General features: G+C 42.5%; 1 protein-coding gene across 3 annotated transcripts in view; it reads left to right on the forward strand.

The window, feature by feature from the left end:
- PKHD1 (PKHD1 ciliary IPT domain containing fibrocystin/polyductin) overlaps positions 1-23973 on the forward strand; it is a 284017-nt gene that overhangs the window by 103694 nt on the left and 156350 nt on the right. For all 3 annotated transcript variants that reach the window (XM_076332602.1, XM_076332604.1, XM_076332603.1), the window contains exon 37: positions 6535-6747. In XM_076332602.1, coding sequence (XP_076188717.1) covers positions 6535-6747 — 213 coding nt within the window. The remainder of the gene's footprint in view (positions 1-6534; positions 6748-23973) is intronic.

The following is a 23973-nucleotide window of genomic DNA, read 5'->3' on the forward strand; positions in this document are numbered from 1 at the left end:
CCTAGTTCTAATGCTAATGAGATGTTCATTGGAAACAAAATACGGTATTTCTCAGAATGGTCTTATATTGACAGTGAAGGCAAAGTGTGGCCTCAAAAGATGATAATAGAAAAGCCCTCCATGCAACAGGTTCACTTTGGAATGAAGCCTTTGCTTCCCTCTGAGTTCGGGAAATCTCTAGAGCGCTCTAAATCACAACCTAAATGAGAAATATCAACAGCTCTTTTATGCATTATGAGAACATCTATATTCAAAGGATTTTTTTTAAAAAATGATGTTTTTGAGAAGGGATATAAGCCACTATGTTTGAAAGTGTGAATCTTCATGACAGAGGCAAGGAGGAACTTCCCCCAACAATCTTCACAATCCTCTACTCCATCGTCATTTGTTCTTTTTTTCAGAAGTGCATAATGCAGCCTCTTTCCACAGTAAATGTTCTGGATACTTGGGCTGTGGCACTGCATGAGCCAGTCCAGGACACCTGAAAAAGTTATTATCGTTCCAATTCCTTTCCTTTTGAGTACACCCTCCACCATTTCCCAAGGACTTCAGAAGATAAATCTCTTTTCATAAAACCAATTCTGCAAATGGCATGCTCGTGCTGTAGTTATTCACACAGCAGATTACAACCCCCACCTTATTATCAGGTTTATTTTCCTTAATATTCCCTTTTTTTCCCCCATTATTTGGTCTGGCTGTTTCTCCCCTCCTGTGGGACAGATGGAGTTGCCTCCAGTTTAGTTTTTCTCTCTTTCTTTTCCTCCTTTTTTTTTTTTTTTTTAAAGACAGATAAAGAAAGATTTCTTTTCCGGACAGAGAGGTGGAGGCTAATTGCTGGGTTAATTGAGAAGAATGGTGCTTCTGATGTTCTCACAAAGTATCAAATAGCCTCAACATATTTCTCCCCCCTCTCCCTCACTCCACCTAAAGAGACCCATTGAATTTGCACATTACTGTACAGAAGTGATTATGGGTTTAATTGTATTTATTTTCCTTGGTGGGGAGGCCATCATAACAGTAGTTGATTGATTTTTATAAAATCACCCTCAAGGTCATATGTAGGACTTTGCTTTCCTGTGCAGCCATAACAAACAATTTGAGGGTCACAGCCAAAGGCTCAGTTGAGCAATATTCTTGCTTTCTGCTTTCAGAGAAGAGGTCAAGTGCAATAAAAGAAGGAAGCATAACTTTTATTTTCTTTTAAAAAAAGGGGAAGACAATCTTGTAAAGCAGCAGCTGTATATTTATTCTGACCCAATGAAAAACACAGAGTTACAGAGAGCTGAGGGTTAGAGGGACAATATGCGATTTTTTGACATAAGTATTTGTAAGTTTGGCTAGAGTTTGTTTTACACTCAGACTCGGTAAATGGTGAAATGAATCCCCGCTAATGCTTTTTTTTTTCTTTTCTGTGATGCTGCTCTTTTATCTTCAGCAGTTGAACTTTTCTTTTTGCACTTTCTTTTCTCCCGAAGACTGAGTGCCTTTTGGCTTTGTTCTGGGAGGAGTTCAGAAACTTTGCAAACAGCCAGGGAACAACGGCATTACGGTGTGACCGTGAGTGTAGCTGATATATCTGTTTCCTGTGATTACATGTCGGGTCTGACTGCTGCTTCTAAGGGAAAGCCAAAGCGTCACGTACAGCAAATGCCTTCTGGTGGTCTTGATCTTGCAAATCTTTGCACCATTGACAAGTGTGCTTGGGTTGCCATTGCATCAAGGGACAGAGAAGCCCAAGAGCCAGGCAACAACCACCACCTTGAAGTCCAATTATTATTATCCCTACACATCCAAAGCTTCAGCCAGGGAGGGGAAACCTTGCTTCTATGTAGGATTTCCCCCAGGAAGGGTCAAACCTGCAGGCCGGGCATGGCACAGCTAGTGCCTGCACGCCTGATGCTACTGAAACATGTTGGGACTATTGCTCATATTTGCACCCAGTGCAGAGCAGCCACCAGCACCCAAGCTTATCAGACACCCAGAAATCCACAAAAGATATGGAAAATCTTTGAATCAACAGAGGGAAAAATCATTCAGGACAACTGACATGCAGTTAGCCTATTACTCAGGAACGGGAGATTTTAAAAAGATGAAAGAAAAAAGGGAGATAGAGGACCGGTCATATGTAAGGAGGCAGACAGTGATTTTGGGGAGCTATATGAGGGTGAGCTACTCCTGACACGCCAAAGCCACCTTGTGCAGAAAAGTGTACAAGAGACAGTGCAGAACTGGTGTGAACACCCATCCCAAAAGCATTAACTCTTGCTGGTCAAGCTGCTTCTGCTTTTGCAGGAAGTGGGACTCCATGTAAAGTGCAAGCTGTCTGCTTCTCACTCCTTACTAGTTTTCCAGTGAGGCAGGTGTCTGTAGTACTGGCAGCAAAGCACGGCTCCGTTGTGTGCTCCGTTATATCTCAGCACTGCTCACGAAGGGAGAAGGAACGAACGTCCATTACTGTTTTACAGCAGAACCTCTGGGGGCAGGGCAGAAGGAGACAAATCCCAGACCTTTATGGGAAACAAGCGTCTTCCCATGGCTGCCTCGAGGTGCATTGGAATGTCTGCAAAAAGAAAAGGACTCAGGAATCTCATCCCATCAATCCCATCCCATCATTCCCCCACCCCTGTCATCCCATGGGGAGGGGATAGAAGGGTTTGTGTGAAGAAGTTAATATTTCTAACTTGTCTTGTAGACAGCTTGAAAATTTTGGATGGACAAAATGTCGCTGAAACTTGGGAAAACTTTTGGGGAGGTTGTTTGAGGCAGAACTATGAATTTGCAATCAAAAGATAGGACAACTTTGGCTACCAGCCTTCCTGGTTCAGTGGTACAGCATGGCAGCAATTAGAATACTCATTAAAAACTGTATGAAGAGAAGTGGAAACAGAAATGACTATATTTCAGTGGGCACAGAGCATAGGAAGTCAATAAAGACCTTGGGGAAGATGTCTTTTTTTATGTTAGGAATAAAATAAATCACAGTGATCTACAGTTCCATTTCTAGATGGTGGTGCTAAAATTATTAACACTGCTGCTATAAGGCAAATGTATTTAATAAATATTTCTTTTCTCAGTATGGGAAGGAGCAGGATGGTAAATTATATCACAAGAGGAAGATGGACCAGCAGTCCATTTATTGCTAAAGAATGTTAATATAATGAAGATGTTAAATAATATCTTTTAAGAACACACATTCTTAAATCAACAGGTCCGGTCTCATTCAAGAGCTTTAAAACTGCTGGTAGAGGCATTCTGTGGCCCACAAATATTAATTTCAGAGTACATGGGAAATTACAGAGGGCTTTAGAAGTTCTGGTCTTGTGTCAGGATCCAGGCAGGTAAAGGAAAAAATATTTGCTGCTTAGCCTGATATCAACCCCAGGTCAAAAGAGAAAACTGGATGAAGTTAAATGTTACAGATGATTGAATCCATAAAATACTAACCATAGGAATATACTGAATGACAGGATAGAAATTTCATGGAAGAAAAGACAAAAAACTTTAGTTCATTTTCTAAGAAAATTACAAGTTTGTTCGATAAAGTTAATTCTGCAAAGCATGTGATAGCGTGATGACTAGCTGAGGATCACCTGCCAAGATCTCATGGCAGCTAGTAGACATGAAATGTACTAACTCAGAAAGTAAATTGTTAGTGGGGGACTGTTTTCATGCCTACTTGGATACCACTGCACATCATCGATGATCTGAAAGTAAATGGAGAACCATCACTGATCACGTTTAGTGAATGCCGTTCAAACCAAATGCAGATTTCCACAGCTGAGAAGGGAGCTGGGCAGGGAGCAATTAGGAATGGAAGTCGTGGTTACACAATAAGGGACTTGGTCAGATAAAGCCATGATCGTGAAAAGGATCAGAAGTCAGCGTGGCCCAGGGGTGCCCACCTGATCTCCCAGTGTAACGAAGAGGCAAAAGGAGGTAGTATAGTTTTTTACTGTGAAAAGCAAGAGGCAGAGTGTGGGGATAAGCTAGTTTTGCCTCTATACGCAGCATCAAGAACAATAAAGGAGCAGAAGAACTAGGAGGTCTGGCTTTCCAATTTTAGAAGGAGCACTGGGTTGTGGGAGAGGATGCACTGCTCCATGAATTGGAGACGATTCCTTGCAGGGAGAGTCTTAAAAACCTTATCACCACTCTGAATGAGGGCTGAGATTTGATTTTACCTGTAAGTACTTTAACAGAAAATGCTGTTTTCTACACCTCTCTGCAGTGTAATGCAGGATGGTACAAAGAGAACCACTGTCTGAAAGCTCATCCTTGACAAGTTGTGATTGGAAATAAAGCAGAAATTGTGAACAGTAAGAGAGATTAGCTGTTGGAAAAGATGATCATAGAAAATGGTAGAGTGATGTCCCCAAGTCACTTAATTGATTGTCTGTCTTTCTGGAGGGTATGCAGCAAACACAGATGAATTAACTTCCTCCAATTTTTCAATAGCATGATGTGCACAGACCACCAGGCGACATGATCTAATGGTCCCTTCAGTCTGCAAATGAATACCATTTCAAATATTATCCCAATTTCAACATAGCACGTTTTGTATTAAGAACATTCCATTTTTCTTGAAGTCTCAGATGTATCTCAGAATAACAGTCTGTTATTCTGTTGTTTTGCATGAAGCAAGCTGAAATTAGTGCTGGTTTATTACAGTGTATTCAGTATCATTTGTAAAAACACTATATAGCAAGCTTAACAGAAACACATTTGTATACAGAAAAGTATATATAAGTATGTCTAGGGAAAGAGACAATTTACACATGGGGGAGTTGGTGTTTGTGGGAGCAATCCCATGGTTCCCAGTGATTATAAGCAAGAAAGTGTGAGATCTCTCTTTCGTCTATTAAGCATATTCTGTAACATCTTATCTGGAATCTACTGAAATCTGCAAAGAAAATATTTAATGGGTAGTCCTTATTCAAATACTAGCTTTGTTATAAGACTAGGAAAACAGAACTAAGACTAAGTTATAAGACTAAGAAATCAGTGAAACAATGAAAGCCCCTCAATATAAGAATAAATAAGGACATCAGGATAAGCAGAATGTGTTCAGCAGGAGTGGATGCAACTGGGTGGGAAAGGTACACAAGTGTTATGCAACTCCCTTATCACTGAGAGCAGCAGGAGCTGATCAAAGTCGAGCAAGGATCAAGGTAGTTAATCTGATTTGTATATTAAAACTTCTTCCCTCCTTTTGCATCTCAATACTGAAATTAAACCAGAGATCTGATCTTCCTAATCCTTCATGCTAAGGATGGGTAGTATCTTGTGGGGAAGGTAAGCCAACTGTTTGGTCAGTATAAAGGTCACCAGTAAAACCTGCTAACACCAGTAGAAAGCTGGCCATGGTAGGAGATGGCACGGTTATTAGATAGTACACATAAAGGGAAATGTTGGGAGCATGATAGACCCTTTCTAAGGAGGTCTGAGGTTGCCAGGCTTTGCGGTATGCCCTGCTAGCTCCTGGGAAACAGGGCTTGACCTAGGAAGACATATCCCAAGTGTAGAATGATTAGATGTCTGAGAGTCCACTCTGTCCAAATACATTGTGAAGATAGCGATAGTCTCCTTCATAGGAGAGAAAATATAAAAGGAGATAAAAGAATAAACCATCCTGAGATGATAGACTAGGATTGCCAGCTCACACAAGGCAAGAACAAAGGAGGCATTTGACAGAGCTGAAGAGAGTCAAAACCAAGGGATGGAAATGCCTTTTCATGCACTATGTACTTAGACCACAGAATTCATTGCTTCAAGAAGTCATCGAGACTAAATATTAGAAAGATTTGAAGGATCAGATCTATATTACTGACAAATCTTATCCAGTTATACTAATAGATGGTAAAAGGAGAATGTTGGCAAGGAGATGAAACCTTATGCTTTGAGGCGAAGCTAACCTCTAATTAGGGATTAAAATGAGGCTTTCATGGGATGGGGAGATCATCTCACATCCAGCTAACAGGGAGAAGTTTCTTATACTGTATTTGGAAGCATCTGGTTTTGAACAGCAGCTGGAAGAGTATGCAGGATTAAATCAACAGCTGATCTAAACAAGTTGCCAGTTCTTATGTTCCAAAGCTGTTTTGCCCTCCCCTCTCCCTGTCACAAGCAGTTTGTAATCTGAAAAGTAACATACAAATTAAGTAGTAATATCCCATTTTAACATTTAGAGAGTGAGTAGGTTAAAACTGGGATTTTCCAAACACAGCTCCCTTGCACTGGAATTGAAGAGACTTAGATGCCTGCCCAGGCTGAATGGCCTCGCTCAAGTCTAGAAAGGCAGCCTGTGGTAGAACTGAAAAATGGACTGAATAAATAAGGTCTGTAAAGAGCTGATAAATCCACAGGGAGAGGTACAGGGCAAGGTGGAAATTTTGCAGGCCACAATAATATTTTACCCTTAATCTCATAATTTTATTGCAAAACCATTTGTTTACCCATCTCTTACAGTTCCTTTGATGTGAGATAATGACTGGCTATTAGATCTATGGTTGCATTTTGCTCTTCTGTTGTCTTCAGGTGGCAAACTCTTGTTCACTGGCCCAGGACCCGTAGAACTGCATGCTCATTACATTCTGATATCTGATGGAGGAGAGCTCCAGGTGGGATCCCCCGAGGCCCCTTTCCGTCACAAAGCACACATCTATCTCTATGGAAGCCTCCATTCTCCACCATTATTTCCATATGGGGTCAAGTTCCTGGCAGTGAGGAATGGGACCCTTTCCATTCATGGTAAGTACATTTTTTTCTTCTCTTCAAAAGCAAAGCACAAATGAATAAAAGAAAACAAAATGAAGCAAAAAAGGTTTTGGAGAAAAAACAAAAACAAAAACAACTTTGGTCATGAACTTGGATTTATAATTACAGTTAAATATTTGTTGAAATCAGGTTTTTGGGCCAGAACTTCATATCTTTGCATTCACCGTCACACTCCTATTTCTGCAGTATCTTATGCATGAAAGCTCAGTGCTGTATCTCCATAAAAGCTTCCATACTGGGAGCTGAGCCATTTTGAAAATCTGGACCCCAAGAAGAAGATAGATGGTATCAAGTAGTTATGAAACCCTGGCAGTCATTTAGGTGTCTGGAAGATGTTTGAATTTGTGCATGTCTGTCCACAAATGGAAGTCTCTGTTTCTTGTAAACTGGACCTCAGATCTGTTTTGAGTCATGTGGAGAATGGGGTATAGAATCATAGAATCATTAAGGTTGGAAAAGACCTCTAAGATCATTGAGTCCAACCGTCAACCCAACACCACCATGCCCACTAAACCATGTCGCTAAGTGCCACATCTACACGTCTTTTAAATACTTCCAGGGATGGTGACTCAACCACTGCCCTGGGCAGCCTGGTCCAATGTTTAACCACTCTTTCAGGAAAGACATTTTTCCTCATGTCCAATCCCTTGGCGCAACTTGAGGCCGTTTCGTCTTGTCCTATCGCTTGTTACTTGGGAGAAGAGACTGACCCCCACCTCGCTACAACCTCCTTTCAGGTAGTTGTAGAGTGTATCCTTCTCTCCTCATCTCTTTATAACAACTGGGAAGTTTCCTTCCAAAAGAGTATATGGCTCTTGGGGTTTCCAAGAGAGGCTAGTCTGCCAGCTAGGTCCCATGGTGAGGCCAATGCCAAGCATGCTGCAGTTATTAGCCTGTGCCAGCTGGAGTGGGGATGATACTTCTCAAAGCAGCAGCAAAGTGCTCCTGGCCGTGTGTTTTCCCCTCCTCCTCCTCCATCTCTCCATGCTGTGCTGGCATCCCAACGCCATTGGTCTGTCTCTAGCATTAGGAGCATAGCTGGCATCTCTCTGTTTTCCTGGTGGTCCACACAGCTGCACCTGCTCAGCACAGGTTGCTGTCATAAATGACAAGTCCGGGGCTATGCAGAAAAACATCAGTCCTAGATGCCTGGTCCTCTGCTCTAACCACTGGCCTTTTCTCTCAAAGGAAGCCCTGCAGTGCCAGAGCTCTATGTTCCTACCAAGTGGAAGAGACAAGGGACCGAAAGAACGGAAAATGGATGTAGGTTTGCAGATGTTGTGGGGTAGAAGAGTTTAGATACAGAGCTCTTTTTGGAAGGCTGTGAAATACAGGTAAAAAAATGGCCATTTCTTGGTGCAGCGGATTGGATATGGAATTCAGGTCCAAACTCAGCATGAATCAGAATATTAGTGCAATACACACATGTCAAGCTCTTAACTAACAGGCTGTTTTTAAAGGCAGTACGTGTCATAGAGGAGAAAAAAAAAAAAAGCCAACACATCTGAATGCCTCATCTCCCTCCCGTATGTTCTTGTGTGTCAACCTTCATATTAGTAGGCGTTCGTATCCTCCAGCAGGGCTTGAACTTACACTCTCCTGGCCTACAGGCAGAAATGTTGCTATCTGAGCATCGCTGACACTTACGGCTCTCAGTCAAAAATGATGTCAGACACCGAGGGGTACAATCTGAGCGCAGACAGGGAGCGAGCTGTACCAGTGTGCGGTAATCCTGTCAGTTCACAGAGGCCAAGCAAGGTCAGGCGAGGTCGGTTGTTGGAGGTTAGTTGGTGAACAGATTTTCTGAATCAGGAGAGATCAGCAGAGGCTGGGGAAGGTGCTTCTGGCGGTGGCAAGGGAGGTGGGCTGCACTACTCCCAAAAGCCACGTCAGGTGCTCTTGACCACTTCATCGAGACACAGCGAGGCTAAATTATTCAGTGCTTGCAAATGGCTTTAATAATGTCAGTAAACTGGCTTTGCAAAAGGGCAGAGCATTTCTATCCCATTTCCTAGAGGGGCTCTGTGAAGAAGTGCTGTTAGATCATCTGGGCTGAATTGACTGTCCGTCACTGGCCATTGCGTTTCACACAGTTATCCCAGCCTTGAGTTCAGTCACTCGCATTAGATTAAAGCATGCCTTCCAGAAAGGCCTGGTCTTTGAGGACATCAAGGGAAACAGAAGCCAACGTTTTGTGTAGAAGCTTGTTCCAGTGAATTAATTTGGTTAATCATCCATGGTTTTTTTTTTTCTTTTTTAAGAAAAGTATTAAAATGTCTCATTTGAATTTGCCTGACAACAGCTTTTGCTATTTCACTTTCTGTATCTTCTCCTGCTACTTTAAAGTATCCTTCCATTCTCAGTTTGACCCGTGTAAGTCAGGATTTTGTCCTTAAATTCTCAGAGCTTTATAACAAGACCCTTGTCTTCTTCGTGCTGCTGTCTTCTAGCAATGTGGGAAAAAACAGTGGCATCTCCTTGCAGCTATGCCTCCTGTGCTGCTTCTCGCTTCCCTTCTGAGCCCGTATCATCACTAGTTTGTTGACTCCATCCTCACAGACAACCCATGAAATTACAGAGACAAACAGGGCAGAAGTATGTTTTACAGTGTTACCTTGGCAATATGATGGAGGGAAGTAAGCCCAGGTGTCCACGTCAGTACCCTCAAGGCATTTCTCACTGATATTTCATACGTTTTACTCAGTACCATAATTCCCAGTGATTTCTTCATTCCCGAGGAAACCAAGAAGGTGAGGTCTGCAACCCAAGCATAACCCAGATGGAGTACGTGGAGCCAAAGGTGGCTTGGCCCATTAGTGGAAACATCTCTTGGTTTCAATTTCTTATCAATTCTTATTCAAGAATTCTTATCCATTTCTTATTCAAGAAACCCAGACTAGCTCTGAAGTCACTTTTAAGCTCTGCACTGCATACAGTCCCAGTGCATGGCTGCAATTAAGGTTCATTCAAACCATGTAATCCGCAATTTAGCATTGAAGCAGTAGAAGCCCGCTAGAAAACAAGACCAAAAGGAGTGTGTTCTTTTGCTGGGTTCATATTGCTTACATGAAACAGAAATATGCTGTTCTGTCTCCAATTTAGTACCAGTCTGGCCTGTGGTATAGAACAAATTGTTGAGCATGACAGTCTCTTTCATACATATATGAAAGAGGCTGACATGCTCAGCAATATATGTTTGTGAGATACATATATATACACACATATATATGTTATCTCAGATCAAAATCATTAAATAAGCAGGTTTCCAAATTCTTGGCTGTCTTGGTGAAGACAGGACTGAGCGCATTTCAATTTCTTTTCTCTTTCAGACCGGGAAGTTTGGGGGATGCTCTGCAGCCATGGTTGAGTTCAGATTGTTTAGTAAGCGCTGTCAGCTCCTCACTTTGATATGTTAATATGACTAAGGGTTTCCCACAATTCCCTTGTGAGTGGCAGTCCTTTGCTCCGGTGGTTGTAGCAGACTGGGAAATTTCACTGTTGCCTTTGGCTTTAGCCAACTCCCCTGCCAGTCAGAGCGTGCCACCCATAAACTGCCTGTCAATCACACGTCAGTTTTAAAGGGGGTTTCAGTCAGCCAGGGCAACTCGACTTTTTGACAATGTAATTATGGCCCTTGCATCCGCAGTAGGGGCCTGAGCAGGGCTAAGAGAATTTTATTGATTGTTCAGAAGGGAAATTTATCACTGTCTCCAGCTCCATTCGCACTTTATTCCCTGAGAAACTCTCCTGACAAGCTTCAGGAGAGAAGTTTAGCGTGGTGGCCTTGGCTGTTCTCGCGCCTTTGTCCTTCCCAGGGCAACTGGACCGGAGACACCGGCGGATGCTGAACAGAGGGCAGGGACCGGGTGCGGAGGCAGCGTAAGTGGGGGTGCTGCATCAGTAGCCGAGGACACCTACCCTTTCTTTGTGACAGCCTGATTTCATGGTCCTAGAATTCTTATTACCATGGATAGAAAAATTTTAAAGGCCTTTTCCATTCTATTCCATTTTTATCAGTCCTGTGTAGATGAGGTCATTATTCCATTGTGTCCCCTTGAAACAGACTGTGCCTCTTCCCAAAAGAAAACCAGCACTTTTGCCGTGTATTTAGCTGAAACTTTGTCAGTGCCAACACTGTGATGATATGGGGCATGAACGTGTTAGCCTGTTCCCTGCATTTTGACTAATAACGTACATGTCTCCAACTAGGTGGAAGATGCTACGCTTCAGATTTAATAACACGCTACATTCACTTTGTCCAGATGGTGAAAGCTGTGTGGTAAAGAAAAAAAAAACCCAATGTCCAGAGAGTTTTGGTTTAATACTGTACCTATTTATAATCAGCATAATTAAAACAGACGTGTCAGTGGTCATTTCAGTCCCCTAAAGTCATGGATGATCCTGCTGCAAAGAATACCCCTGCACTTGCAATGGATGCTGACAGTGGAAAATGACATTATAGAGGCAATTCTGCACTTCTTATATCCCAGAATTCCCTGCAACCAAAACAATCATATCTTTTCAGGTTTTAGTTCAGGAAAAAAAGTTATTTTTTACCAGTTGAACCAATTATTAATTTTAATCACTTTTAATCAATAATAAAACACAAAAATATTTGTGAGCTGTGCACTGTGCTCTACAGAGCCTGCACATTCCTCAAGAGATCAAACATTTAATCAAATGCTTCTTGCTTTTCCTCCATTAAGCAGTGTTATGTATCTGTGCTGAGTTTGAGATTAAGAGATCATAGACAACATGAGAGAATTTGTTCTGCTTTACTCACATATTAAAAAGAAAAGCTTCCCAGGGGAAAAAAAAAAAGAAAAAAAAATCTGTAGCAAGGGGATTCAGGATAGGGTGCAGAGATCTGCTGGAGATAAGATATGCTTTTTTACCTTACTGAAAAGTTTGTCCATTCAATACATATTATTCCCCACTAACTGAAACTATTGATTTGCACAGCCCTGTTACACCGTGAGTCCAGATCCTTTTTCCCTTTCTGGGGTCACTTCCATAGGTTAGTTTTCCTTAGATGGTAGTTATTCTGTGTGGTGGTTGCAGGAGGCTTTTTACCTTCTGTGACAGCATTTTTCCTTTCAAGACCTTGACTTTAACATGATGCGTTAAAGCAGATGGCTCTTCAACAAAAGGCTAAGCTGCCTTGAATCCCCTTGCGTTCACCAAGGGTAAAAAACTGCACTTAGGCACTTCCCATGGAGTAACTAATGTACAATGACTTGTTCCTTCACTTTCTTATTCACAAATACAAGATGACCATTAGATTTTAAAGACCTAGCAGATGGGGGGAAGAAAATCGGAGAGCTGGGTTCAGGGAAAGCTGCTGTGTCTTTCAGAGTTCGCCCTTCTTTCTAAGAGAAATGCATTGATCATCTTTGATTTAAACTTAAATTAGTTGCTCCGTATTTTGGTGCTGGTCTTAATGAGGAAAGCATGTGATGTAAAAGGGATTGAGAGATCGGTGCTAATATGTATTATAATATAATATATGTAGACTATAGCTAATATATTAACTTATGTTTCTTGATGGGGGAAGGTCTGTGGGTTACTACAAATGTGGATGATTTTTGTGGGATGAAATAGTCACCTCTTTTAAACCTTTGAATATAACATTGAAATACCCCTTCCAGTTCTGGCCCCAACTACAAGCAGGAGATTGGCTGGAGGAAGAGAAGCAATGAACAACAAAATCAGGGTGAATTTCCACCCCAGATGGGAGAAAGTCTGCAAAGTTTGGCAAGCTGAGAAGCCTGGACCCAGATCTGGCTTTTCGCAGGGCTGCAGGCTGAGCCAGGCAGGGACCCGCCGTTTGGGCTCATCTTCACTTTTCCCGCGTGTCTAATTCTCTTTCATCACGTGCCGGGGATGCAGTGAACTGATCCTAGCATTTAAATGGTCGTGCCGTCCCGCGTACCCGCTCCTGCGGGCAGACATTCCCCGTCTCGTTCGGCAGCAGCGCGGGAGATTAACTGGCAATAATGCAAAATGTTAACAGCTGTGGGCAGCTCGCAACAGGATCGTGCAGTAGTTGGCTGCTGCGTTTGAAGCTGTTTGTTCCTGGTGCCAGTTTAAAGAGGTTTTCCTGCGTGGCACCTTTGGTAGTGAGCTATTTGCAAGTGTGGAGCACGGGTTTTGTGTCAGGCTCGCGGGTTTATGCAAAGGCATTGAAGGAGCTGGGAAGTGATCGTGCCCCTGTACTCGGCACTGGTGAGGCCGCACCTCGAACACTGTGTTCAGTTTTGGGCCCCTCACTACAAGAAGGACGTCGAGGTGCTGGAGCGTGTCCAGAGAAGGGCAACGAGGCTGGTGAGGGGTCTGGAGAACAAGTCTGATGAGGAGCGGCTGAGGGAACTGGGGTTGTTTAGCCTGGAGAAAAGGAGGCTGAGGGGAGACCTCATCGCTCTCTACAACCACCTGAAAGGAGGTTGTAGCGAGGTGGGGGTCGGTCTCTTCTCCCAAGTAACTAGTGATAGGATGAGAGGAAACGGCCTCAAGTTGCGGCAGGGGAGGTTTAGATTGGATGTGAGGAAAAATGTCTTTCCTGAAAGAGTGGTTAAACATTGGACCAGGCTGCCCAGGGCAGTGGTTGAGTCCCCATCCCTGGAGGTATTTAAAAGACGAGTAGATGAGGCGCTTAGGGACATGGTTTAGTGGGTGGTGGTGTTGGGTTGACGGTTGGACTCGATGATCTTAGAGGTCTTTTCCAACCTCAATGATTCTATGATTCTATGATCTTTCCTCTTCCTTTCTGGACTGATGTGACTTGACAAAGTGACTGGGTAACCGCTGATTAAAGGAAATGTTTGGAAATGTTTGCATTTATGGGACAGCACGCAGGGAAGGTACTTTTTCTGCCGTGTAATGTAGCAGGAAAGAACAACAATGAGAGTTTCCATAGACCTGTTTGATCACATAGCCCTTCCCACCCTCAGTAAGATACTCCTTGCTTTCTTGAGGATGCCGGTCAAAAATATTTAGGTGGAAATTCTTTAAGGTGAAAGCTGTAATTTCATGAAAGGGAAACATTCAGCCAGACTAGGTCACTTTCAAGGATATTTCCTACTGGAGAAAATCAAAATGATTCACTTTGTCCTCTTGTTCGGATGATGTCAGATATTTTTTCCCCACTGGGAGAAGGAAGATGTGTTTTAATTCTATCATTTTGCTTTCATCTGGACTGTCATAGTATTTTTTTTAATATTATATCTGTTTCATATCAACATTTCTACACTAGCGAAATACAATGTTTTTACAGAATAAAAAACAAAACCCCTAAACCCCCAAAGTGGCATTAGTACAAAGAAAAAACAAAGTGTAATGGCTTCAAAAATAATTTTTTTTTGTGGAATTTTTATTCTGTGGAAGTTGTTGAAGGTTTGGCCTCATTTGAATTTGGAGTGAAATCACATCTGGCTAGCCATAGACTTGTATTTCATCCTCTAGAACCCACTTATAATGGGGAAACATCACCCCTATTTTACATGAGAGGAGGAAGAAGCCAGAGAGATGCTGAAGCTCTGTCTGCATTGGACCTTGGATGAGTGGGTCACCAAGCAGGTTAAAAGCCGACGGTAAAAAGCTGAGGCGTGACTCATCTCTGTGCATTCACAGTGCTCGGACAGAAAATATCTGCTAGAAAATGTTTCATGTCCTCATATTGCAGTGGCAACCTCAGCTCAAAGCAGCACCCCAATCCCCTGCCCTGCTGGTGTGCAGCATTAGAGCCTCTCCACGAAGGACCTCTGCCCAGAGCCAAGCTCATGGTAGTGCCACAAGGAAGATGGCACATGATGGCTTTGTGCACAGGGACCTACCAAGGTTCACGTGAGGGCACCACGTAGGTCCAAATTTCCTGTCTCAAGTCTGCCCGTTGGCTGCATAAAGCTTGTGCCCGATGCTGGGTTTGGTCCCACGCGATGGGGACATCAGACGAGCTATGGGTTGAGCCCACGCTCAAATCCAATCTAAAATAGCCAGGGTGATCCCGAGCACCCAGCACCGAGGCTGCTGCAGGTTGCCTGCACAGCAGACAAAAAGCTGATAAACTCCTGGGTTTCCCAAGGGTTAATGAGCAGTTATAAATTAGAAAGGACCTCCTATTTTACCTCGGGGCATGAATGAAAAGCTTTCTGCACTGGCTGTGTTGGGAAGCAGCAGAAAAGCTGTCTGCATCTCCCCAGGAGCTGCCCACACACAGCAGTTTTTCCTGCAGGAACTGTATGGGGGTGGAAAGGCATCTCCCACTTTCAGAGCAGAGACATCCCTGTCTTTCGAAGATGCATAGCAGGAAAAAACCAGGCTCCTCTCATTGCAAAACAAGCTAGAAAGGTTGTGCAAATGCTTAGGGAATATACCTAGGACTGGAATTAACAGAGAGCAAAAGTAAGCTGGGAACCTTCAAGTCCAGAGGGCTGAGGGCTCACGGTTCGGGCAGATGTTTTTAAACACATATGAAAAAGTAGGGAAGCAGCTCTCATTCTTCCTTTTCCGATTCCCTACACGTTATGGCCAGTGACTGGACTAGTCGCTGCAAGAATTGAGGTAGCTGGGACATTTTTTTTAAAAAAGCCTTCATCAAATCCAAGTTCAGGAAAGAATTTCTCCAGGTCCTTAATTAAGGATCTGGGACTTTAAGGTCCATTTGACCACAGAGAGCTGTAGCAGCACAGCTGTGTGCTATCCTGATGAAGGAGGCGTTCTGGAAAAAATTTTCTATTCTTTTTCACTTAAGGAATTTTACACATTATTATTTTTTTGTTTTGCTTTATTAACTGAAGCAGAAGCAGCAAAAAGTCTCTGTCCTGAATCTAAAAATATACATATATATATAAAAATCTCTTTTCTGAAGCACCCATTTCCAATGGATGTATTGCCATTTATCACTTTGACATTTGGAAATTTTAGGAATGGTCAAGCTAAGTCTGAGTAGGCAGCGCAATTTGGATAGGGAAAAGGGAATAATAAGGGATTATGACAGCAGAGAGGAAGCTGGATTCCTTAGGCAGTCTGACACCTGAAATGCTGCAGTAAATTGTTTTGTGTTTTATTACCGGAGACTTTTATACCAGTGGTGTGGATTTTTTTTTTTTTTTTATCATAGCTATAATCCGTCGCATTACATTTTTAACTCTGTCTCTTGGAAAATTCTTTTTTTGGGACTGTAAACTGCTTGTTTCTTTTCACTTTGTTCATGGGAATTGAAAGATCTTATTCTCATTTACACTAAAGATTTACAGCATAGCTGCAACAGATTGACAGATTATCTGCAGTATAACTTGTATAGTCACGGTAAGTAGATTGTGTGTCTGAGCCCTGCAGTTCTTGTAAGTTCTTTTTGTGGTATAAAGGGATCTCATTACCTCAACTTTAAAGCACCAATAAACTGTCAAAAGGTGTAAAAGAGCTTTATAGTTTGTCAACGCTACAAACAAACTGTGTGTTCGTAACCCGAGTTAATTAATTTGTGGTAAATAGGAGCGAAGATGAGATGCAGCAGGATCCTGGCCCTGTGTAGTCAAGGGAGAAGGGTTCAAAGTCTGCTTTCCCACGCCAGAAGAGGAAGGTCATTTAAAACATTTAAACAACTTTTGGGAGAAAGACCAACAGTCCCATGGCAGGCTTAGGGCTGGAACCAGTCCTCCGAAAACCTGTTTAAGGAGTCTAGTTTCTTCCAACACTCCTGTGCGTAATCCAGACTCTCCAGCTCTGCCTAACTCTGGATGTGCCTCACACTGGTTGCTGTCAGGCTTGGTTAGGAGGTTCCCTGGGTATCTAAAGTTAGGTGACAACATGTACTCCAAAAAGTCTTGTTTTCAGGGCAAAGGCATCTGTTTCCATCTAAGCAACATGTCATCTAGTCACCAAAATTCTTAGATCTGGAGCATCCCATAGGTTTAAGGTGGAATTCATCTAACTAAATAGAAATGTGTGAAAGGCAAGAGTTCCTTTCAGAGCAAACTGGTGGTTAGGGAAATCATTAACCAGTGAGATCTGGGGTTTCAAACCTTCTGGTTGCCACTGGAGTAAGAACACGAACATGTTGTCTGTGGATGCAGATTGCAAGAGGATAAATCAGACACAGAAGAGTGACTGTGCTGAATATACTCCAGGGAAGGACTGTTGTATCTTGAAGCAGCATGTTCTGGAAACAAACAAACCAAGTTGAAAGATTATGGCCAGTAACTCTGAAAATGCTGGAAAAAAACAACAGCACCACAGGACAGCCTTATGAAAGAAGCTGAGCTGTAGAATGAGAAGAGCTAAAGGCTTTCTCTGAAAGGGTTGCCACTGGATTTGCGTGTTGCAGATGTGCAAGAAGGTGGTGATCACAAGTGCTTAGAAGAGGTGAGCACAAATTTTGTTCAAAGAGAGTTGAAGAAAAGGAAGAGATGCAGAGGTGGAAATTGAGAAAGTCATGGGGAGAAACTTGAGGGTGTATACAACCAGATGACTGAACATCAGTCTTGGAACACAGCACCCAAAGTGCAGCTTGGCTGGAAGAAAAAAGAGGTATCAGTGGCCTTGGCTGACGTTGAAGAGGAGAAGCCAGGAGTCCAAAGGAATGTTCTCCAGAAGGAAAATGGTAGACAGAAAAAATACAGATTGAGGGAAGACTTAGAAGAAGGCAGACCATGAAGTGGGACCTATGCAGCAGAACCTGACAGCAAGACCTGGAAGCATAAAATGAGGCATGGAGGCTGAATCTGTGGATAGAAGAATTGAGAGCTTGGGCAAAGCAGGCTGAAAAAATCATGCTGCCTAAGTTTGCCTGCTCAAGCCACAAACCTTCACAAATCAACTGGAGAACCGGTTCATCAGTTGGTTTTCTCTGCCCATGCCCCATACATTCCTGAAGCTATGGGAGGAAGAGATGTAGTAGTCTGGGAGATGTGGCATCAGACTGAGACACAGAAAGGAGGAAGGGAACAGGTTTGAAGGAACAACAGGAGAAAGGGCAAGGCTGTGAGATTTATGCGTTAACTGGAATCATCCTCCAGGAGAGACTGGGACAGGTAAAGGACAGGAGCTATAAGAAGCTGAAGAAAAAGAAGCACTGGATCAACAGGAAGAGAAGTGTGCAGGCAGTGGCTGTTGGAGACTGAAAAAAGGCTGGAATTTAATGGGACATTCTCGGTTCAAAGGAGAATTGATGTCTAGAATGTTATCCCCTGGAGAATGGGAGATAAGTACCACAAGGTTACTGCAGTATCAACATCTCATGGTGTCCTGGCAGAGAGCTGGGGGTGACTTAGGGGGCTCTGACCTCCTGTTTTGGTTTTGATCTGCTTCTTGGACCAGGGCAAACTAGTCGCTTTTCAGTTTATCTGCTTGATAAACAGATATCTGTTTAACAGTTATCTGTTTCTAGCTGGAATGGGAGGCTTCATTTTTGAGAAAGTGGGCTAGCTCAGAGGAAACTCACTTCCCAGCTTTATCCCAGGTACTTGTGTAACCCCAAACAAGCCACCTAGCCCTTCTACATCTCCTCCGCGCCTTCCTTTGTGTACAATGAGATTAATAACTTTGTCTTGTGGAGGCCTCACCCATGTTTGCATGGAGTGAAGCACCCAGCTGCAGGCTTTTCAGGTCACTGAGTGTTGTGGTAGAACTTGTCTATACCCAGTGGAGAGAATTCCATCAGGTCTGGCCCTAGCTATCTGCATGTTCGGAGTATCTAGCATGGTGGGACTTACTCTAATACAAATAATAGATGACAAACTATGCACCTCCTTTGGCAACTAGTGTCAATCCAAGTTTCTTTTCTGGTGGAAGCAGGAAGACATTTTAAGGCAGTGGGCAGGAGGTGATTTTTTTCATAAATGTACAAGGAATGGGTAAAATGAACACTTCAACACTTCATAACTGTCCGATCTGACAAACAGAGAATTTAAAGGAGTTATTTTGTCTGAAGCAAAATTTCCCACTGGGATGAGGAGTAGGATCTGGAGCAGCCTTTCTCAGCTGAGATCAATACCACTGCTTTTTTGTCTCTCCCTCTCTCCCTTTCTGCTCTGGAGTTCTGAGAGACTGGCAGAAAAGCTGGACATGTGCTTAGGGTTATAAACGAGAGGAGGGAATCGGTGATCAGGGGAGCACAGGTCTGTGCATCCCTTCAGGCCTGAGGAAACTTGTAGCTTTGTGGGGGCAGCCACTAGTCAGGGCAGCTGGAGTTTCCGAGGCTCCTTGGCCACTGAAGTGCTTCTGAGTCACTTTGGGGCAATCCCCTTGCTGAATTAGGAGAAAAGTCTCCTGTGCCTGTAGTGAGACAGAGAAGCTCCTCCAGAAGGTGATTCAGAGTGTGTAGGCTCCCCAGGAACTTATTTTTCCAATTGACTATAGGACTTGTCTCCTAATTAATTAGCTCACAGCTGCCTCTCCCTACCCTGTAGTCATTTTTTTCAAAACCCTCTATTTCAGTGTTTCCAATTGTAGCAGCTTCTGCGTTCAAAGCTGAGTGATCAGACATAGCTATCCAATGCCCAGTTTAAATTTTCAACACCCGTTGAGGCACCCAATGTACACCTGGAAGGGGAAATAACATTCCTGTCTTTTGTAATCAGAGGACTGTAAAAATGACCTAATTTATCTAAACCTACAACACTCGGTACAAACCACACTTTGCCTACTGTAGACAGACATTCTTGTAACCCTGGAGATAAGTATGCCCTGACATACCTTGCTGAGTTTGCTGAGTTTTGATGTGATTCTGAGACATTTCTGTAAAGGTCAAATTCTCATCTCTGGTTGAACCACTTAGGACTAGGTGAAGTCAGTTAGTGAAGTCATATAGCATCCTACACAGATTTATAAAATGTTTTGTCATAGGGACTGTCAGAAATTAAATTTATACTCTTTTTCTTCTTCTCTACTTGACATAGAAAAGAGAGTGGCATTGTACACATCAGAATTGCCTTGTTCTTAACAATTTTGCCAGGTCCATACAAGACTGCATCTTCACATCATGCTTCCAGCAGGAAGCATAAACCCCGGGTCCTGGAGCCAAGATGTTCCTTATGCTATGGTTTGTGATTAATTCACTTTGGAATTGGCTTTCAAGTCCCTTGCATTTCTGGCTTGCCATTTGCAACATGGTTCTGCTCTGCTCAGTATTTAAAGGTGTTTCTGTCAAGTCGTTTAGTAAAATGTTCAATTCTTACTTTGCCTGCAATAGCATTTCGAGTCTAAATGCTCTGTCCTGTCCCTTTAACAAGAAGCACTTCTGCTTTAGATCTCAAGATGTGTTTTTTTTCCAATCTGAGCTTAGTTAATTATTAAAAATGAGTTCAATAATTAAGGAGTTATACAGATTCATCTATTTTTCAGTACTTTTGAGTGTTTCTGCTTGCAGTACTTTTTGGGGGAAGAAATAATTTAAATATACCGCAGCTGTTGGTCTTTTAAAGCTTTTACTCTCAAACAAGTCATTTATTTGCCTGTTGCACAGTCCACTCCCAATCACTGAAGATTATTTTATGAACCCTGCACGTTTCATCTGAAATAGAGTTTGTTTTCAAGGGGAAACAAGAATGAGGGCTCTGGGCCCCCAAAGGGTGGTCATGCAGACAGACTGCAGAGACAGGGAGGGGGTCTTTGTTCTGGGGAACCCCCTTTAGGTATTAATGATCTTTTTAGAGAGCCCATTGGTTCTCTGAAGGAGAGAAGCTGGAGAAGACCTCCGGGAAATGAAGGTTGTCTCCCACCTGGAGATACTCCCTTCTGAGTTGTTCATCAGCACATTTCACCTCCGCATTTAGAAGTTGGGTGTAGGAGTGCCTCTGAAAAGTGGTGTACCCTATCCAGGCAGCCTACCCTTGGTAGATGAGCAGAGGCCTGGAAACTTCTTCAAGAAGCAGGAACAATTTGATTTGGCTGCCTGCCAGCTGTTTGGCTCTTCAGTCACCTGAGCGTTAATATAAAGGACCATTTCAGGCACCCTATGGTATCCAAGGTATCTATGTGGGTCTACCAGGTAGGACATGGGACTTAACGTCAGGCCAATGCCTTTCTGGAACAGCAGCTAGAAGCCAATCGTGCATCCAAAATGACATGTTTAGGCACCTGAAACCCACCCACAGTCTCCAAACTAAGTCAAATCAACGCAGACACCACTGGTGACAGTGACTAAGGGGCTTGGTGGGTTTTGTGCTCTTTTTCAAGCTATCTTCATTCAAACCTGTTGGATATTGAAGCTGGAGAACATGGGGGTTGCATGTTTTCCTATAATTGGAACTATGAGGTATAGGTTGCAATGTTATACTTACTTTCAAAAAAAAAAAAGTGAAATTTTAGGGTTACCAGATGTAAATTTGTTTTGGAAAGGGGAATGGATGATTTTAAACAGCAATGGATGACGACTGCTCAGGGAACAGTGTAGTACATTTCTGTGTGGGTGTATGATGGGGTCCCATCAAAACCATAGGGCTAGGAATATGTTATAGTTAAGGCAAAGAACCCTCAGTTATGGTCCCTCCTTGGTGAATTGACCAGAAAAATATCACTGACCAAATCCTGTGTGTCACTGGTGCTGCTTAGGGTAGAGGAGATTCTGATTTGCAGGTGGTGTTGTATGTGGGAATATAAATGGGAAGCAAGGAAAGAGGAATCTGCTGGACTTTTCTTTTTTTTTCCTAATGAAAATATACTAAAAATATTGGAAATTGGAAGTAGATCTTACACATACAAAGAAATACCCCACCCCACCTAAATCATCAGGAAAAAGGTAAAACAAACTGTGGAATGGGAGACAGAGAGGGAGGCGGGGAGAGCACAGTACGAAGTCAAAAAAGAAAAACAAAAGAGGGGGATGTTTGGATACCTTGAATACTCTTCTTTTAGAAATAAAAAAAAAAAAAAACTTGAGAAGATTTTCCTTAAACATTTTTGTTTCAGAGCTTGGAAGTGGAAAAAAACCTGAAACAAGCCTTTTCCATTAGAGCATATTTTGAATGCAAAACGGTGGTTTGCACCTCTTAATGACAAGAGTTGTTGCCCAGCAGTGTTCTTATAATGGTTATTGTAGTATGTGTGTGACAGATGTACACAATGGGAGGTAGTTGTGTGTCTGGCCGCAGATGCACTCAAACACACACGCTAACACATGCACACAAATCAGTACTATAAACAAAACGTCCAGAGCTGGAGAAAAATTGTATGCTGCTCAACATGCAGATGGCTGCTGTCAGTCGTTCGCTTTTACGCGAGACCTAAAAATTCACGAGGTTCACAATGATAGAAGGTAAATGAATAAAGATGATGAGACTGCTGCTAGTAAAAGAATGCACATAGGCTGATATCAAGAGGGTTTTTCTGAGCTGGCTAAAGCTGTGTTGAGGATGAGGTCTCACAGGAAAAATCTTTGATGTCTGTGCTCATGAATGGTGCAAGGTGGGCTTTGGCTATGTCTACATTAGAAAACAGTGTGGCCCAATAGAAGCGGATCTGTAGAACACATGATGTAGGTGCTGAGGGTGTAGGGTCCACACTATATGTGTTTTTGGGGCTACTGTAGACTCATTCTAGTCTGGTTCCATTAGAGTCTAAAGTGTTCTACTTTAGAGAATTTAATTTTAATTCTACAATTAAGAATTTTACAATTAAGAATTTTAATTCTACAATTAGAGTCTAATATGTTCTACTGGATTACAGCATCTGCATTAGTTTCATCTGAAGGAAATCCATTTGATACACTCCAAAAGAGTTCCATGATATGAACTGAAGCACATTAAGTGAAGGATGTCTGGGAGATTTGCTTAGCTGTAAGCTGAGAAATTTCAATTCCAATTTAAGGAAGAAGAAAAGATAATAAGCCAGAAGTATCTCAGCTAGGTTTAGATGCACATCAACTCATTGACACACAGAGCAGGTGCTCAAATATACTTCAAGATGACAGAGTATAAAGAGTTGATTCTTCCTTCTCTCATTCTGCTGTGAATTAATTGATTTGGAGGTGCTACTCCTTATTTCTGTCTTCATTAAGGAAAGAACTGGGACACGAGAGTATAAGAATTGAGAAAGTGAAACAGGACATGGAGAGAGAGAAGCTTGCTTAAAATAATTCGAAAATGATTTATTGGATGCAACCTCAACCCTCAGTGATTTCTGGTGTTATTACTTTTCTATAGTACAACCAGGGAGGACAGTAACTTGCTGTGGGCTAAAGGTAAATTCTGATCTATTGCAAAGGAAAACTATACTAAAGGTGGGTGTGTGAGGCACATGCTCTCCCCCGATGGTGTTCAGTGTGTTGGATCCCACTGGATCAATCTGTTCCAAAGCCTGCTAGGAAAAAAGTGTCAAGAGTTAAAGCAAACTTCATGAAGAGAAGAAGGGAGAGTGAAATGGCAAGATGTTTCATTGCTGGGGCTTGTTGCACACAGAGTTGGTAATATGTCCACTGAAGAGGAGGGAATTTGGGAATCTGCAGTTACAACCTTGCTATTGCCTTCCAGTGGTGGCCTAAGGTTGCTGATGCGGGGGGCTCTTATCTTGCAGTCATGCTGACCCGTGTATTCACACTGCTTGCCAAACCTGTAACCCACCCCCATCCTCAGGGATGTTACGTCACATCAACAGAATGTTAAAGTTGAAAATATATTTTCAGGTCTAGCCAGATTAAGGCCTCACCAAGAATATGTTTCAGCGGTGTATTCTGAAATTCAAGTTTTATGGAAAAAAATCCCCAAAGTTGCAACATTTAAAATAGTATGGGATGTTATTTCTGCTTTTGGATGAAAAAGGCTGAAGCAAATTCTTTTCATATGAAATGTTTAAGGCACTTAACACAAGACTTCCAAAAATGGCCCCTCGTTTTGGATCCTCCATTGGAAACAGTTTCGAGATGACCTCGTGTTGCTAGCTGAGCAAATTGTAGTCACTCTTAAAAGTTTTTGAAACTGGTGATATTTGTCTTTCCATGTATCACTGAAATATTACTAATAGAAGCATATGTTTTTGTGAATGCAGGGCCTAGATTCACTGCATGTTGTTTTGGACACTTGACTGGGGAATCTGATAATTCGAAGTGCTTTTTGCGCTCAGAGAAGGATGACGGTCCCTGCAGAGAGTGCTTTTCTCCATTGGTTATAAAGGGTGCTCCAGAAGAGAGTGTTTCTTGCATAGGGAAGTCAGTTTGGGGGAATTAAACTGAACCTCAGCTCCCACTGCCTGTTGAGCAAACGTCTT

The sequence above is a fragment of the Aptenodytes patagonicus genome, chromosome 3 (assembly GCF_965638725.1).
Source record: "Aptenodytes patagonicus chromosome 3, bAptPat1.pri.cur, whole genome shotgun sequence".
NCBI lineage: Eukaryota > Metazoa > Chordata > Aves > Sphenisciformes > Spheniscidae > Aptenodytes > Aptenodytes patagonicus.